General features: G+C 56.6%; 1 protein-coding gene across 2 annotated transcripts in view; it reads left to right on the top strand.

The window, feature by feature from the left end:
• Positions 1 to 17,568, top strand: part of ZNF609 (zinc finger protein 609) — a 60,589-nt gene extending 43,021 nt beyond the window's left edge. For both annotated transcript variants that reach the window (XM_064721800.1, XM_064721801.1), the window contains exons 3-10: positions 3,769 to 3,994; positions 11,439 to 11,526; positions 11,839 to 14,194; positions 14,604 to 14,970; positions 15,130 to 15,305; positions 15,673 to 15,889; positions 16,006 to 16,084; positions 16,230 to 17,568. In XM_064721800.1, the coding sequence (XP_064577870.1) occupies positions 3,769 to 3,994; positions 11,439 to 11,526; positions 11,839 to 14,194; positions 14,604 to 14,970; positions 15,130 to 15,305; positions 15,673 to 15,889; positions 16,006 to 16,079 (3,504 nt within the window). In that variant the 3' untranslated portion in view covers positions 16,080 to 16,084; positions 16,230 to 17,568. The remainder of the gene's footprint in view (positions 1 to 3,768; positions 3,995 to 11,438; positions 11,527 to 11,838; positions 14,195 to 14,603; positions 14,971 to 15,129; positions 15,306 to 15,672; positions 15,890 to 16,005; positions 16,085 to 16,229) is intronic.
• The last annotated feature ends 629 nt before the right edge of the window (positions 17,569 to 18,197 follow it).

The following is an 18,197-nucleotide window of genomic DNA, read 5'->3' as shown; positions in this document are numbered from 1 at the left end:
AGCACCTTTGGTCCATGTTCTGTCTCCTGACGCAGAGTCATGAGTTTGTGACTAGTAACAAGGCTCCCTCTTGGCTTTTCTTGTCTCTGTGTCTGCAGGAGTGAAAGGACCTTGTAGGTGAGAAAAATGATACATGTGCTGCATAGCTTCTTCATGTGGGGGTACACTGGAGCCTAGAACCATCTCACATGCTTTGGTGGTCTCAGCCTGAGTTCTTCTGACAGATCTGGGGGTGCCCTGCACCTTCACACCCTCTCTGCCCTTGGAAATGCACTGCAGATATCTCTGCTAGTTGCACTTCTCGGGAGTTTTTGCTTTTGGCTTTTATCACTCCAAAATGCATTTTTCTTGCCTGACTTTTATTATTGAGGACAAACCAAAATTCTCATAAATATGAATGGGTGGTCTAGATGACATTAAAACCAGTGGGGTGTTTTTATTTCTGGTTTGCCCTCTTCTCACTCTCTCATTAATAATTGCTGCTGTTCTGTCCCCTTGAGGGCAGCTGATGCACTAACCAGTGCTGCTAAGATGGCAGGCACTGCTCTGTGTGCATCTCTCCATGCCAGCACCCACTGTGGGACCCCACTGCACCTTCCTGGGGGTGGCTGTAACGAGGGGTAGGATTTAATTATCCCCCAGAGCCTGGCATGCCGCGGCGCCGTTGGCATCGCTGGGGACTCTGGGTGGATTTGCTTTTCCCCCAGCGAGCAGAGGCTGTGGCGGCCGCTGCCGCCCGGGCTTGGCTCCGTTCCACTTGTGTCCTCGGCGCTGGTGAAAGCACGTTCCTCGTGATGGGAAAGCCTCCGCCACAAACACAAAGGGCTTTCAGCAGGGGAGGCAGCGGCGGGCGGACACGGATGGCCAGCGCTGGCACACTGCAGCTTCACCCCATCTCACTGCCACAGGGGTGCCTGCACACACACCAGCTTCCTCCAGCAGCCAGAGTGCAGCCGGTATTTCATCTTAGAGCTTGGAAAGAGAAAGAAATTTTATTTCTGCAAGGGGTATTTAGGGCCCAAAAGAAGTATGGGGGGGTGGCCAGAAGGTACAAGGCTCATTTTTGGAGCTGGGGATCTCGGTTAGCACAGCCCTGGAGGTGATGTGCAATGCGCTGCCGTGGGGTGTGAGTGCTGCCCACCACCCCCAGCCAGCATTGCCCCAGGCTCCCTCTCTCCCTCCGAGGGGAAGAGCAGCCAGAGGAGCTACCCCATGATATGTAGGGCTCTCCCAGCCATCCTGCATCTCCTGACCTTGCTCAGCAAGCAGGAGGGTGAAAAGATCATGGCAACGAGAGATAAGGCACACATAGAGGGGGAGCTGAATTTCAGGGATTGATCCATGTGGCTTTTCCTCCAGCATGGCTTTCAGTTGTTTTTTTTGGTTGTGTCCCAGTGGAGAACCTCTGCTCCTGCCCTCACCCTTGAAGAAGCATCCTGAACCTTTTTATTTTGCTCTGGAGCTTGGGGCAAGGGAGCAGGAGAGCCGCCTTGTCTCCCCACGGCTGCTGAAAGAGGCTGTTTATTACAGAGCAGGGTGAGATATGAAATCCCATCAAGCCGCCTTGCTTATTAGAGATCTCAGTGAGCTGCTTATTATGCACCATGGCATAATGCAGATTACGAATGTGACCGGGCGATAATTAGCAGAGCTGGAACTGTAATTAAACGCTCCTGAGCTGCGCTGTGGTTTCTGTTGCAGAGTGGAAGGAAGCTGAACGGTCTCAGCAGGTCTCCAACATGCACACACAGCCTCCACTCCCCAGGCAATGGGGGAAAGTGATCCCTGCCACTCCCTGGGCTCTTCCTGCTGCCCACCACCCTGGTTCTTCCCTGTCTCTTCCTTTGCTGGTGACTGACGTGTGGTTTGCACAATATGGCATCGAGGAGCCCCTTCTAAGAAGCCTCACACTTCCTTGGAGCATCTTGCCCTGGATGTGCTGATGAGGTTGCTGTGTTTTGGGGGGTGATTTTCCTGTGGGAGTCTTCTGGAAGCTCCTCTGGCAGCCTTCTGGGGTGGTTTTATGCCAAAACCACCCTTCTTGAATCCCATGGGGTACACTTGGGCCACTGGCCCTATGGCAGCCTTGGAGGTGGATGGTCTGGAGATGGGCTACTGGGGGAGAGCTGGTTCTGTTGCTGGGAGATTGGAGGTGGTTGTGGATGACAAGCTGTGCTGCTGGGGAGGGCACTGTGGGGTCCAGCCACTGCTGTTAGAGACCTCCAGGCCATCTTTAGTGCCAGGTGGGCTGCATGTTGCTCTGATGAGCTGTCTAGAGAGAGGATGGATGCAGTACAGGGAGAGGGCTGCAGACAGAAGGTGCTTTGTGTTCTGCTGGAAAAGCAAATCCACTTGCACTATCAGAGCCAGGATGTGATGTCCTCATCTCTGCTCCTCTGCCTAGAGATTTGTGTCACCAGGGACGTGGAGAGGATCTGTGGGTCAGCAGTTGGTGGGGAGATGTGATGCTCCAGGTGCTTGCTGTGGTTACCCTATCAGGTAGGGCAGGCTGGGTTGGACATGCAAGGTTCTGCTGGAGTTGTTTCCCTTGCTGGAAGGAGGGGGATGTGTGAGCAAGAGAGAGAGCAGGCAAATTTGGCAGCTGGTCAGGACCAGGATGGGAGTCAGCAGCAAGGCTGGGCTGGTGCCCATGTCCACACTTGGTAACCACAAACTTGGGCTCTCCAGGTCTGTTGTTTTCCCTCAGAAGAGTTTTAGAAGGACTGGGAGTACAACTGGGTGCTCTAGAGGAATCTTTGCCTGCTTGAAACAGGAACCCAGGTCAGCACTTGCTGCGGTTGTGATGAGTTTCCTCAGTCTGCTTCTCTTCTGAGGTAGCCCGGTGTCTAAAGATCACAAATGGTGAAGAGGGGAAGTCTCAGCTGAAGAGGAGCCGCTCACCCCTTGCTGCAGGTCCTCTCAAGCCAAGGTGTAGGGGTGGCTGGCCGTGGCTGGCTTGGCTGATGAGCCCCAGAGGAGGAGGAGGTCTCCACCTTGCCTTGGCCAGCCACAGAATCCGCCCATCAGCCATCCTCCTCCTGACACTGCTGTAATCTGCTTGCGTGGCAGAGCGGCCAAGGGCCTTGGCTTCTCAGCAGCAGGGTTGCTTGGCTGGGCTTCCTCTTGGCATGTTGGCTTGTTGGCTTTCCAAGCCCGGCTCTGGCTGTGGGATCTGGTTTCTGTGTGCAAAGAGAGCACAATGGCTGGATCAGGCTCTGAAGCAGATACTTGCATAGGGAAGAGGGATATGATCCAAGTGCCTGTGTCTGCAGGTGGTCACAGGGTGGTTCTGGAAGGAGAAGGATGTTGGTTTTCATGGGTGCCAGAGGGAGTCTGCTACTCGTTTGTCCTGTCCTGCTGGTTGAGCAGAAGCTCTTCTAGGGAGCCATGGGGTCCAAAGTCATTGACTGCATTAACATCTGAGCCATAGCCAAGAGGCATCCTCAGCAGGCATGATTACAGAAGCCGTCGGGGAAGGAACTTGCCATGAGCTCTTTCAAGCAGGAGCACAGATATCTCCTGCACAAGGACTTCTGGCTGTGATCTCTGTGACTACAGAGCTCCCCAGGGTTACATGGGCATGGGCACGCCAGGGCAGCAGAGCCCTGCGAGATCCTTGTCCTCTGATGGTGTGTGGGACGTGAGCTGAAGGTGGCAGTCCTGAGCTTGAGGTTCTCCAGGAATGTAAATATCTGTTGATACTTGCTCTCCCTTCTGTGTTGCCAGCAGTATTCCTGACAGTGGCCACATTTCTCTTTTCCCCCACAGATGGAATCTCCAGTGTCTACGCCCGCAGTGCTGCCCTTGCACCTCCTCGTCCCCGTGGTGAACAACGACATCTCGTCGCCGTGCGAGCAGATCATGGTGCGCACGCGCTCGGTGGGGGTGAACACGTGCGACGTGGCCCTGGCCACCGAGCCCGAGTGCCTGGGCCCCTGCGAGCCTGGCACCAGCGTCAACCTGGAGGGCATCGTCTGGCAGGAGACAGAGGACGGTGAGTGCCATGGAGCTTCATCACAGGGGAGTTGTGGCAGTCCCTTCCTTCCCATGTCCCTGCTGTGGTGTTCTTTGGTGTCTCCTGGGCTCGCCTGCCACCAGTTGGGTGGTCAGGACAGAGGAGCCGTGTGAGAGCAGTCCATAATCCTCCAGTAAAGGGAGTAATGGGCCAATACTTGCATCAGCCCCATGTGTTGCGTTATCCCTTTGCCCAGACAGCAGGCAAAAATCTAAGCTGCCATTTCTCTGCCCTTGGACAAGAGCTGACTTGTTTTGGAGGTGCCAGGGGAAAGGCCGTGCCAGCCGGCAGGGGAATTCGACAGAGTTGACTTCATTTTTGCTTGGCAACCCGCAGGTCTGTCACAAAAACACTCAAACCCTGGGAGGTGGCAGAAATCTCCTGCTGGATTAAAAAACCCCAGTGGAGCTCTCAAAATCGACTCAGTGGGAGATCAGCCTCTCGCCTCTCTTGCCAAGCCAATCCAATCTTTTTTTTCCACTGGAGCTCATCTCATCCGTGCACAGCTTGGTTTGCTTTCCCAGGTCCTTTGATGGGTTTTCATTGCTCTTGGGGCTCTGCCAAGGAATGCAGGGATGAATAGGTGGCTCAGTGGCCCATGGCAAGCGCTGGAACTTGGCCTTCCCTCGAGCCTGAGTGGGATGCTGGAGGTTTCTGCCTTGGGAGGCACGGGGTGAGCTCCTTGTGTTTGTGTGTGGAAGCAGAAACAGTCCAGAAGCACAAAGGTGAGAGAGAGCAGTGGTGGTGGAGGCTGGTTGTTGGGTCATCTCAGCCAGGTATCCATGTGCTCCTCTTGGACATCTGCTCCCACTCTTCCATTGCAGTTCTGTGCAGAGAATGAAGCTGTTGGCCTTTATCCCAACCACTCCTCACTGAGACTGTTACTGGGGATAGAAGCTGAGCTGAAATCCCCATTCCCATTATCTGCTTCCAGTGAGGTTCTCTTCTTGTCCCGTGCTTTGGGAAGGTGGGGGTGGGCCCAGTTTGCCTTTCCTCTTTTCCTACTGGCAAACTGGTTTTGAAACCGTGGTTGGCACAGGACCAGGTGCTGCAGTGGCTGCTTGGGAAAAGCATATTGAGAAATAGCACCAGAGCTGTTTGGGAAGAGAGCAATGGATGGACTGTGCCAGGGAAGATTGGAGTGTCTAGCTTGGGATGGGGACCTTGGCACTCTTCTCCTTTACCATCCATTCCATATGGAAGAAAAATCACCCTGGTTGAGGCAGCTGGAAGCTGTAAGCGTGTTTTTTCTGCTGCTCCAAATCAGAAGGATGTGAGAAGAAACAAAACAGGAGAGTTCAGAAGTCCTCCTCTGCACATCCCAGGGCCAGGGGATCTGCAGGGTGGATCTGCTCCAAAGAAATCTGTGGAAGGTCTGCACTCATCTACCACCTCCCCAGCACTGCGTGATCAATGTCTCCAAGAGCCCGATCACTTTGTAGGATACACCACCTTCAGCTGGGGAAACTGAGGCACAGCTGGGCTGGGTTTTGGGAAACACAGCAGCACAGAGGAACATTGGCACCCTTCACTTGTGGGGCCCCCCCATCTCCCCAGCCCCATCAGCCTACTGTCCTGGTGTGACTTCCCTCAACCCAAAAGCCCTGGAGCTGCAGAGTTCCCTGAAAATCCCAGGGCTGCTGGAGAGCCCCATGGGCAGCAGCAGAGCTGAGGAGAGCTTGGACCTTGTAGGGTGGTTTTGGGTGGAAATCCAAAAAGGGTAACAATGGCCGTGCCAGGATGGATGAACTGAGCATCCCTGAGGCAGGGAGCACAGAAACTTCCCTCCCTGCCAGTTCCTGCTTGAGAGGCCTTGCCATGGGAGTGGTTGCTGTTCTTTTCTCCTGCTCCTCACCCCACCGTGGAGCTCCATGCCTGCCCCTCAATTCTGCAGCCACCATTTCAGAGCACGCCTTGGAGGTGTCCTGTGATTTCCCACAGCCCAGATATTTTTAGTCTGTGGTAATTCAGTGATGCTTCTCTGCCAGTTGCCACTGTTGGGAGCAAGGATTTCACATCCAGTTCTGCACAAAAAACCCTGATATTGCCTTTGGTCTCTTTGGGTCTGCTGTGTGCCTTGGCTCAGTCACACAGCATCTCTCATCCTTGACTGTAAAGGCGGGGGGAGCCAGCCCTGGTTTTTGCCTGGCATCTCTCCCCTGCCTTCCCCTTGTCAAAGATGGAGTCAAGGGTGGTGCTGGATCTGGCTGTTGGAAGCTGGAGCTTGTGAAGTGTCCAGGGATGCAGCAGCCATCTCCCCTCGCCCAAAGGATACAGAGGAGAAAGCTACACCAAGGGCATGTCTGCAAAGTCAAAGCATCTGGAGACTCTCCTCATATCTCCAGAGGGATCAGTTTCTCCCCTTGCTCCTTGGGATGTAGCAGCCTCACTGGACTGCTTGGAAGGACCCCAGAGCAGTGGAGCAGCTCTTGGCTTGAATCAAGTTTGGAATCACTGGACTAAGGAATGGTTTAGTTTGAAAGGGACCTTAAAGCCCAGTTCATTCCACCCCCTGCCGTGGAACCAGTTCATTCCACCCCCACCTTCCACTAGCCAGGGTTGCTCCAAGTCCCATCCAAGTCCCATTGAACACTTTTAGGGATGGGGCAGCCAGAGCTTCTCTGGGAAACTTGTTCCAGGGCCTCATTATCCTGCCAGGAAGGAATTTTTTCCCTAATATCCAATCTAAATCTCCCCTCTTACAGCTAAAGCCATTACTCTTTGGCCTGTCACTTCTTGGCCTTGCAAAAATCCCTCTTCAGCATTCTTTTAGAGATCCCCTTCAGGCTTTGGAAAGGACTCTTAAAATCTCCCTGAAGCCAGCCTGCTCCTCTCCATGTGGGTCTGCAAAATCGTGGAGAAAAGCTTCTAAAGCCAAAGCCAAAGCCTGGCAATGCCTGGAAGGATAAGTTGGGCAAGAAGGACAAGTCCATCTGAGATGGGAGTGTGAAGCTCCAGTGAACCTGATGATGTCCTTTCTTCCCTGAACCAACTTTGTCCTCATCTCCCACTAGAAAATGTGCCATGAGTCCATGAGCCTTGCTGAAGGCATCCCAGAGGGCTCCCAGCCATCTGGCTCTGGGCTGGGTCCACCTTCTCCTCCACCATTCCAGGCTGGTGTTGGCCCAAGGTCTGGTCTAGCTGGCAGTGACACTGTTATTCTTGCTCTCCTGCGGCCATGCTGGTGACACTGTCCTTTGCTGAGCCTGGCTTGCACAGGGATGTGTTTTATCAGGACACTTTCAGTGGGGAGCAGCTGTGTTGGGAGCTCCCCTGGTGCTGCTGTGTGTAATTCTGATCCTCAGGAACTGAGGAACAGATTATCTGATGTGATCACACCAGGAAGCATTGCTCTCTTGGCTGCCTCACGAGCTGCCAGCTCTCCTCCATTCCCCTCAGTCAAGCTGGTGTCACCTGGCTTGGATCATGTCACCTTGTCACCTCCCCATGGTGCCACACCAGTGCTGATCCCAGCAAAACAAACACAAACCCTCTGAGCTATGAGGATCATGGTGTGGCAGCACCTGGAAAACATCAGCACAATGGACATCCCTTCCTCCAGCTCCTTGCTGGGGTGTCAGTGGCAGGTTACCATGGCTCAGGTTTCTGTACTCTGGACATTTGGATTGTCCTTTTGCAAACTTCTCATGAGGGTATGGTGGAGCACAAGCCTGCCCAGGGCTGGCACGTGCCAGTGGACATGTCCTTGCTTGGAGCAGGAGGGAAATGCAAGAGATAGGGATAGAATGGAGAAGATGGGAGGGTGAGAGCAAACACTTCTCAAATAGTGGCTTAGATGCTTCCTCTGCCAGCTCTCATGGGAACTGTGGGGTCTCATCAGGTCTCATGGACTTACACACCTTGAACTTCTCTTACAGGTGGTTCTTCCTTCTCCCAGTCTGTCCTTGCCCCCTCAGGTGGTGTGGCTGGAGCAGGTGTTGCTGGGGAAAATCAAGGCAAACAAGTCACTGAGCCCCTTAGCTGTGGGTTACCACAACTGCAGGCTTCCTTCGTGTGTTTGAGTTTCTCCAAGAGTTCCTTGTTAATCCATCAGGCCTTCTGGAATTTCTGCCTGAATTTTCTTTGTTGGGATGCATTGCTCCTGAATTAAGGGATGATCCTTGGATGTCACCCAGCTTCCTTGTGTCCCAGTCCCCTCCAGCACTCTGTCCCATGGCACTCTGTCAAATGGGTCTCTGAAGAGGCCATAGTCCTCTCTCCTGGAGTCCAGGGCAGTGATCCTTCTGTGTGCTGCAGTCCCTGGGAAGCAGTTGGATGGCCAGGGACACTCATGCACCATCTGAGCATCCATCCCTGCATGGTATGATGGGAAGATCTGTCTCCCTCCGGCCCTGCTGGGGAAACCATGTTCCAGTTGTCTGTTTGATAGCAGGGACTTCTCTGTGAAACTTCCCCCACGTTGGACAAGGTCAGCTAAAGCAGAGCCTATCAGTGATGAGGGCAGGATAATGTATTTAGGAAGGGGAGAAAAAGCAGCCCCCATTCTGTATCCCCCTGTGCTGTTAGGGGGCAGAAATGTAGAAATCAGAAGTAAAGTTGAGCCTGGGAAGAAGCCAGGAGAAAGTCTTTTAAGGTTTGGTTTTATTTCTCATTACCCTACTCTGATTTCATCCATAATAAATTAAATTAGTTTCCCCAGGGTGAGTCTCTTTTGCCTGTGATGGTAATTGGTGAGTGATCTCTCCTCACTGGGTGAGGTGACAATTATGCTGGACAGCTCTGTGGTGTCCCCTGTCTCCTGGCAGGAGCATGGTGGCCGTGAGCAGCTTTGGTGTTGTGTCCCAGAGCCTGGGCACGACAGGTCAGACAGGATCTCTGCACATGAGCTGGGCTTATGGAAAAGCTGGAGCATCCTGGAAGTAATGCAGCTGGAGGGGAAACAACAAAGATCATTTTAAAGATGATGCAGCTGGGGAAGAAATTAATGGAAGAAGGGGCATCCCAAAGCCAGGGCATCCTGGAAGTGATGCAGGTGGAGGAGGAATTTATGGAGATGTTCTTGGTTGGGCTTGGGGGGTTTATCTTTGAAAAGGGGGGAAATGTGCCTCAATAGAAAGGCTCCTGGTGCCCACAGCACCTTGTCCTCCATCCCACATAATGCCAGGATTTTCTCATACACTGCCTTCCTGAATGGCAACATCACCACCCCTAATTTTTCCAGCCAGGATACAACTCTGATGTGAGCACTTGGTAAGCAGGATGCTGAGTGGTTTGCACTCAGATTTGGGTGCTATTGATTCCTTAGGAGCTTCAGAGATGTCTCCTTCCCATAAACCAGGTGGGGTGGGAGTTACCCAAGTGGGATTCCTTCTGTTCAAGAGCATCGGCGTTCTTGGAGATGTGAAAGCATTGCTTCCTCACTGCTGCCCTTGTCATGCCTGCTCATCATCCTGCCGTGGGAGGGGGACACAGTGGGTGAAAAAAGCTGCTTAGGATCTATCCTGGGGTTTAAATTGTCCTGGGTTATTGTTGGAGGATTAGGAGGGGATTTGGTATGATTGGTTGCAGCGGGTTAAATATAGGCTGGTGTGTATTGGAGGTCTGGTGTTCCAACAGGGAAGGAGACACGGTGCCAGCTCGTTTTGCCCCTTCCTCTTTCATCTCTCTCTTGTGACTGTGGTGGTCGGGATGAAAAATGCCAGCACTTCTTTCTAATACCATGCACTGGCCCCGGGATGCACAAGAGACTCCAGTGGTTTGCCATGCAATTAACTTGCAGGGGCTCACGTGGCCTTCTCTGCCTTCAGAGGGATTGAGCTGGCAGGGAGAGCAGAGGGACTGGGAGGGATGGGGCCTGGGTTAGTGCTGCGTGTTCCTCAGTGCCTCCCAGGTCCTTGGGCAGCTCCTGGGAGGATCCCACAGCAGCTCCCCAGAGGTGTCCTGGCGATGGTGGGGCTGGGTTGGGGTGCAGGAGGCAGCCAGGAGCTTCTTTGGATTTTAAGGAAAGGGGGACAGGCTCCTGCCTGCCAAAACCTGCTGCATTAGGAGGAACAGAAGGCCATATTCCATGTGCCCCCTTTGGGATGCCTGGAACCAGCATCCCACTGGTATTTCCCTGAGTTGGGCTGTGGGTTCCCAGCAGTTGGTTGTCTCCACCATCACAGCCTGGCCATGTCTTTGTTAAGGCAGGTCCCCAGCACCTTCCTCTGAAGGCAGAGCCCATTGTCTCTTGCTCACTGGGATGAGCCAGTTGTGCCTCTTGGCCATGTGCTGGCACCATGATCTGCTCGCAACATTTTCCAGGAGGAAAAGGAGAAAGAGAAGGTCTGCATTTCATTTCTGTCTCTGAAGGAGCCCCACGTGTCTGGCCTTGGCTCCATGTATTATCCATGCCGAAGCCTGCAGCTGGCTGCTGGCATAGCACAACGGGGGATGTGGGCTGAGATTTATAAACATGCTTCAGGCGCAGCTGCTCCGGGCTCCCTCGGCTCCATCCATCTCCCAGGGCCGTATATCTTGCTGCACTCATCAACCCTTGCAAATGTATTCCCGAGTTTTACCTTGCTTGGATAAATGTGCCTGGCACAACAGACTCTGCTCCAGTGATCCGTGGCAAGGAGACACCACAATGCTGAGGGGTGCTGTGGAAGACCCCTCTGCCTCCCAGAAGAGGTGCTGAGCATCCTTGACCTCAGTGTGGGTGTGAGCCAGGCAGTTCCTCTTCTGAATTAGTGTGGAAAAGCTGAAACTCCAAGGTTTTCTCTTTGCTCCGTGATGGGAGGCTGTGACCCCATGGATGGTTCTCCAAATGGAAATACAGGGCAGAGGGATTCCCGTGGAGGTGCTGAAACAAAGTGGCCCAGGGCAACAGAGGATTATTCTGCCAGGATTGGGTTTTCCTGCCAGGAACAGTCTCCTGGGCAGGAATGCTGGGCTCAGCTTGCCATCTAGTGGCAGTAGCAGCTTTTTCCAGAGAGTCATGAGGTTCATGGCTGTGCTGGTTCATAGCCCTGCTGGGGCATCTGCAGCTCCACTTTGAGGTCTACAGCCTTGCTAGGAGCTTTCTGCATTTTCCCCAGGGCCTTTCCAGCTCTTTCACATTCCCTACCCTACCTGAGCACACATGGAGCCAATGTGGATCTTCAGGTCCCCCCGGAAGGGCTGAAATCCCACAGCCCTTTGGGGATGACTGGGTTTTAATATTCCATGAAAGTAGGGAATGGGAAAAGAGGTTAGGTGAGACATGCTGAGGGAAGGGATGAGCTGGGAGTCTCCAAATCCCATCTTGGTGTCCCTCCAGCCCTGAGCCCAATGTTTCACCTCTTCTGAGAGCCCATGACCACCTGTCCACCCTCCTTCAACTCTAGAGCTAATCTCTTCCTCCTGTCTGTCTTGAGGGGCAGGTTCCTGGCACCAGGGGATCACACCTGGCCCTGTCTGACCCTTTCTCCTCGCCTTGCAGGGATGCTGGTGGTCAACGTCACCTGGAGGAACAAGACGTACGTGGGGACACTGCTGGACTGCACGCAGCATGACTGGGCACCGCCCCGGTGAGTGCGTGGGGGGCTCCGGTGGGCTTCTAGTGCTGAGGGCAGGTCTGGGTCTGTATGGCCCCCATGGCACCTGGGACACTCTGCCCTGTGCCCATGGGGCTGCCACAGGGTTGGCATCTCCACCTTGCCCAACCCAGCTGCTCCCATGGCTCTTTGCCCCTGCAGAGGATCTCTCTGGTTCCTCTTTATCGGTCAGTGGGGAGAGAAGTCTATGGCATTGGTAGTGAGGAGAGCAAGGGGGTCTCCACTGTGCCTTGGGGACAGCACAACCATGTTTCTGTTCAAACCTCTGTGTCCCCCTCCCTGTAGGTTCTGTGACTCTCCCACCAGTGACCTGGAGATGCGCAACGGCCGGGGCAGGGGCAAGCGGATGCGCCCCAACAGCAACACGCCGGTGAACGAGACGGCCGCCGCCTCGGACAGCAAGGGCAGCAGCAACAGCAGCAAGACCCGGGCGGGAGCCAACAGCAAGGGCCGCCGGGGCAGCCAGAACTCGTCGGACCACCGCACCCCGCCCGGGGGCACCGCCGAGGACGTGAAGGCCAGCCCCTCCTCGGTCACCAAGAGGAAGAGCAAACCCCTCTCCGACATGGATCTGAACTCCAGCTCGGAGGACTCCAAGGGCAGCAAGCGCATCCGCACCAACTCCATGGGCTCGGCCTCGGTGCCGCCTGCCGCGGTCAAGGTGGAGCCGGCTGTCCTGGAGCGCAACTGCCCTTCGCCCATCCTCATCGACTGCCCCCATCCCAACTGTAACAAGAAGTACAAGCATATCAATGGGCTGAAGTACCACCAGGCCCACGCACACACGGATGACGACAGCAAGCTAGAAGCAGATGTGGACAGTGAGTATGGTGAGGAGCCCTCCCTGCATGCCGACATTGGGAGCTGCAATGGTGCTGCTGGAACACAGAAGGGTTCCCTCTCACCCGCGCGCTCGGCCACCCCCAAGGTGCGTTTGATGGAGCCACACAGCCCCTCCCCATCCAGCAAGTTCAGCGCCAAGGTCCCCTGCAAGAAGAAGGTGGGTGGGGAAGGGGACACAGACCTGGGTGCTCTGTCCAATGATGGCTCTGAGGATGGTCCCTTGGTGGCCGATGAGACGAGTAACGATGACTTTGACTCTATGGAGAAGCGATGCATTGATAAGGACAAGTCAAAGAAGGCCTCTGGTGCTAAACAGGAGAAGATTCCTTCCAAAAGCTTGAAGTCTGCCAGACCCATTGCACCAGCCATCCCCCCGCAGCCGATTTACACCTTCCAGACTGCCACACTGACCACAGCCAGCCCTGGCTCCTCTGCTGGCCTGGCCACAACTGTGGTCCAGACCATGCCCAACAGCCCCCAGCTCAAACCCATCCAGCCCAAGCCAACAGTGATGGGAGAGCCCTTCGCTGTCAACCCTGCCCTCACCCCTTCCAAGGAGAAGAAGAAGAAAGACAAGAAGAAGAAAGAGCCCAAAGAGGTGGAAAACCCTTTGACTCCTGGCAAAGCCTGCAGAGCAGAGGAAGGTAAGAGCCCTTTCCGGGGGGAATCCAGTGAGCTGGGGATGAAAGGCGAGGGGCTGCTGAACGGTTCATCTGACCCCCACCAGAGCCGGCTCGCCAGCATCAAGGCCGAGGCAGATAAAATCTACAGCTTCACTGACAACGCCCCCAGTCCCTCCATTGGTGGGGCCAGCAGGCTGGAGAACACCAACCCAGCCCAGCCCCTGACCCCACTGCACGTTGTCACCCAGAATGGGGCAGAGGCCAGCTCGGTGAAGACCAACAGCCCGGCCTACTCGGACATCTCTGATGCTGGGGAGGATGGGGAGGGCAAGCTGGAGAGTGTGAAGGCAAAGGATCCAGAGCAGCTGGTCAAGGAAGGCGCCAAAAAAGCTCTTTTCCCACCACAACCGCAGAGCAAAGAGTCTCCCTTCTACCAAGGCTTTGAAACCTACTATTCCCCTGGCTACCCCCAGGCTAGCCCGGGACCCCTGAACCCCGGCGGGCAGTCTGCAGCCGAGACACAGACCTTGAAGCTGAAGAAGGACGAGGAGCAGGAGAACCCGGAGGTGAAGGTGAAGAGTGAAGGCTGTGAAGAGAAGAAGGCAGAGCTCGGCAGTGGCTCCAGCCAGCAGCCCTCGGTCATCCAGCAGCGCCCCAACATGTACATGCAGTCCCTCTACTACAACCAGTACGCCTACGTGCCACCCTACGGCTACAGCGAGCAGGGCTACCATGCCCACCTGCTGAGCACCAACCCTGCCTACCGCCAGCAGTACGAGGAGCAGCAGAAGCAGAGGCAGAGCCTGGAGCAGCAGCAGCAGCGAGGGCTGGAGAAGAAGGCAGAGCTGGGCTTGAAAGAGAGGGAGGCGGCACTCAAAGAAGAATGGAAGCAGAAGCCACCCATGCCCCCAACGCTGACCAAAGCCCCAAGCCTCACAGACCTCGTCAAGTCGGGGCTGAGCAAGCCCAAGGAGCAGGGAGGTCCTGATATGGCCAAATCAGTCATCATCCCCAAGCTGGAGGACTCGTCCAAGCTGTCCAGCAGCCAGGTTGCCGAGGGGCTGAAGGTGAAGCTGGGTGAGCCTGGTCACCTGGGGAAGGAGACGGCTGAGACGAAGGCTGGCTCCGAGTGTGGCCGGCAGGCGGAGGTGGACCCTGTTCTCTGGTACAGACAGGTAATGCCCTGCCCTGTCTGCCAGCCCTGCCTCCCTTGGGTTTGCTCCTGGAGGAAGCCGCTCACTGGGCTTTGATGGGGCCATCATCTCAGAGAGCACGTGGTGGGGACTCCATGAGAGAAAAAGGGTGGGGCTGTGAGGCCACAGATGAGCTAGGGAGAGCCTGGGGAAGGGGAATGGAGTTTGCTGGTCTCCTCCAAACCCAGCCTGGATTTGGGACAGGTGGGGCTATGGAGAGGCAGCTGCTCTGGTGGTTGGCTGTTCTTGCAGGAAGTGGAGGTCATGGGTGGGCCAAGGAGAGCTCAGAGAAAGGGAATGGGGTTTGCCAGTCTTCTCCAAACATAGGCTGGTTTTGGGACAGGCAGGATCAGGGGAAGGCAGCTGTTCTGATGGCTGGCTGTTCTTGCAGGAAGCTGAGCCCCGGATGTGGACCTACGTGTACCCAGCAAAGTACTCAGACATCAAGGCAGAGGATGAGCGGTGGAAAGAGGAGAGGGACCGAAAGTTGAAGGAAGAAAGAAATCGAAGCAAAGAAGCCTCGTCCAAGGAGGACGGGAAGGAGAGCAGCAGCTCCGAGTGCAAGCTGACCCCCACCGAGGAGGCTCGCATGGTGGGGAAGGACCCCAGGCCCAGTGTCCACGTCCCCGTGTCCTCACCCCTCACGCAGCATCAGTCCTACATCCCGTACATGCACGGCTACTCCTACAGCCAGTCGTATGACCCCAACCACCCCAGCTACCGTGCCATGCCCACCGTCATGATGCAGAACTACCCAGGTAGGGAGCTGGGGCCGTCAGGGGGTGTCCATTGCCAGCTGTCCCTGCTCTCGGGGTGGGGGGTGGCTGTGGGACATCCTCTCACACACATACAGAGCCACATGCTCTCACTGTGCTGCCTGAATGCTCCAGGTGCCCTGACTGCTCTTTTTCCCCCAGGATCATACCTACCCTCCAGCTACTCCTTCTCTCCGTATGGGAGCAAGGCATCCGGCAGTGATGACAGTGACAAGTCCCGGGCCAGCCCCAGCGTGAGCTGTAAATCCAGCTCGGAGTCCAAGGCTCTGGACATCCTGCAGCAGCATGCCAGCCACTACAAAAGCAAATCACCCACGGTGAGCATCAGCAGGGTGCTGGCTTCATCCAGCTCTGTGGGGTAGTCCCTAGATCCTATAATGAGGTGGGAGCAGCTCTGTTTGTCATGTGGTTTTGCTGTTTCTGTTGCTGTGGGGGACCTGCAGCCATGGATTCCTGCATTACAAGCCCTTTGGGATGGACCAGCCAAACCTGTGCCCCAGCACAGGGCAGTCAGGTGACACTTGTCCTCAGTCAGGCCTGGAACTGGCAGGTGCCATGTGGGGGCTGTCTCCATCCTCCTGGGCTGAGCTGGGAGACAGAGCTTGGACAGTGAGGGAACATCCTGGTCCATGCCCTGGGGTCGCTGGTCATGTCCCTCAGCAGTGTGTGCTTTCTCCTCCCCAGATAAGCGAGAAGACGTCTCAGGAGCGGGAGCGCAGTGGCTGTGGGGTGGTGGGGGGCAGCGGGAGCTGCAGCAGCGTTGGAGGAGCGGGGGCAGGGGAGAGGAGCGCTGACCGGCCCCGCACGTCGCCCTCGCAGCGCCTGCTCTCCACACATCACCACCACCACCACCTCGGCTACTCGCTGCTGCCAGCACAGTACAACCTGCCCTATGCAACAGGTGAGAGTGGGGCTGGGCTGGGCTGGGGCAGGCTGCACCTGCCCTTGGGCCATGGGACGCTCACATTGTCCCCGAGGGCCCTGCCTAGCAGCTGCTGACCCCTCTTCTCCCCGCAGGTCTCTCCTCCACAGCCATCGTGGCCAGCCAGCAAGGCTCCGCCCCATCCCTGTACCCGCCTCCCCGGAGGTGAGAACGGTAAGGCTCCGCTCCTGCCGCACTCCCCAGCCGGGCCGGGCCCCAGGTGCCCGGCATGGGCGCTCACGGGATGCCCTCGAGGGTTTAGGGTTTGCCCGTGCCTCTTGGGGCTCGCGGGAGCTGACTTGCCCTTGGGTCGTGGCAGGATGTGACACACCGGGATGCCTGGGCTGTACAAGACGTGTGACTGGCTCACATGGAGAAGCGCTGGAGACTCCTTTAGACATCAGTTGAATGGTGTTAATTGTACTGCTTGACGTTCCTGCCGTGATCTGAGGCAGACTCTGTCTTCTCCCCTCGTCGGACACACACTGACTCCCCACCCCACCCCTCTCTGGGGGCTGGGTGAGCTGGTACCTGCGGATATATTTATTCTACTGAGCACCAGCACTTGGGGTGGAGGCTACTCACCTGCCTGGTGCATATGAAGAGGAAACAGAAGCACTGAGGTTTCTTGATGAATTTGGGACCCTGCCGTGTCTCTGTGAGCTGCTGCTTCACGATAGGACTGGGGGCAGGCGGGGACTTGGAACATGGGGCCGAGCCTGCCGTGTGGCCACAGTCTCAGGAAAGGAAGGAAGGACTGGCTCACAGAACCTTGGCGGGTGTCAGGGGGCTGGTGTGAGCCAGGCGGGTGAGTGGCAGCCTGGCTGGAGGCAGCTCTGGGGCTCTCCCAGTCCCTCATCTGGTCCTGCCCCCCACAGCACCCACAACTCTGTCTGTGGGCAGGAGCCGCCAGCCAATGGCCAGAGTGGGGCTGGGGAAGCTCTTGGCCCCAGCAAAGCAGCCTCTGCCCTTGGGGTTGGGGCTCTGTGGGGCTGGGGGCAGCAGGGGACAGAGCTGGGGGCTGTGTCTGTCACCCCACAGGCTGCCAGGGCCCCCAGGCTGTGCACGGCCCAGACCTGCCTGAAGCTCCTGCCTGTGGCTTTTGCTTTGGTTTTGGAGCTGCAGCTCTGCAAATCCCAGCCTTTTCTCTGCCCCACTATCACGGCAAGTGCCCCCCAAGCCCTGGGGCAGCACATCCTGCTGTTGGGGGGGCTGTGGCTCCCCTTTTCATCCACCTTTTGCTTTTAGGGCAACTTCCCCAGGCCGCAGGCAGGGCGCAGCAAGAAACAAGCACACTTAGGTTCTGCCAGAGGCGTGTGGGGCCGTGCCGGTCCCCGCTCCAGCCTCGTGCCAGGGCTGGGGGCACCGGGTCCTGGAGGAAGATGGTCCCCACTCCTGGCTGCTCCCAGCTCTGAGGACAGGGGCTTTCTGGTCCTCTGCCCCCAGCCCCAGCGCGGCTCACCCCAGGCCGACACTCTACCTCGGCCCCGCAGCGGCCGGGCCGCCCGCCCTGCCCCGCCTCTCCCGCTGCCCGGCCGGGGGACAGGGGCCATCGCTCAGTTGTGTGTGTCCGTGTCGCACCCGGCCCCGAGGGCCGCTGTACGGGGATGCTCTGCCTGCTGGGCTCTGTACATACTGTAAAAAGCAATTGTTTGAAAGCTGTTGTTTTGGGTTTTGTTTTCTTTCCCCGTTTCTTCCCCATCCCACTGTACCCAGTTGGAAAGGAGGTGCTGGCTGCTCTCGGCCCGCTTCAGGTGCCGGCAGCACAGCAGCCCCAGCCTGCTCTTGTTGTCTGACTCATTTTTCTTCCACCCTTTATTGTGTTTGGAAGGAGACGGGGCCGCGTGGCCCGGCACACTCCGCAGGGACAAGGTGGGTTGGTTGATGGACCCGCCCCGCACCCGGCACAGAGCCACACACAGCCACGGGAGCGGGGACTGGCAGGGTCGGAGTGCTCTGAGAGCCCCACATCCCACCGTGGAGGGGTGTCCCGACTGGCAGGGTTGGGGTGCTCTGAGAGCCCCACATCCCACCGTGGAGGAGTGTCCCGACTGGCAGGGTTGGGGTGCTTGCTCTGAGAGCCCCACATCCCACCGTGGAGGGGTGTCCTGACTGGCAGGGTTGGGGTGCTCAGAGCCCCACATCCCACCGTGGAGGGGTGTCCCGACTGGCAGGGTTGGGGTGCTCAGAGCCCCACATCCCACTGTGGAGGGGTGTCCTGACTGGCAGGGTTGGGGTGCTCAGAGCCCCACATCCCACCGTGGAGGGGTGTCCTGACTGGCAGGGT

Source organism: Zonotrichia leucophrys, chromosome 10, assembly GCF_028769735.1.
Source record: "Zonotrichia leucophrys gambelii isolate GWCS_2022_RI chromosome 10, RI_Zleu_2.0, whole genome shotgun sequence".
NCBI classification, from domain to species: Eukaryota; Metazoa; Chordata; class Aves; order Passeriformes; family Passerellidae; genus Zonotrichia; species Zonotrichia leucophrys.
The sequence above is the reverse complement of the archived record's forward strand: the minus strand, read 5'-3'. Positions and strand labels throughout refer to the sequence as shown.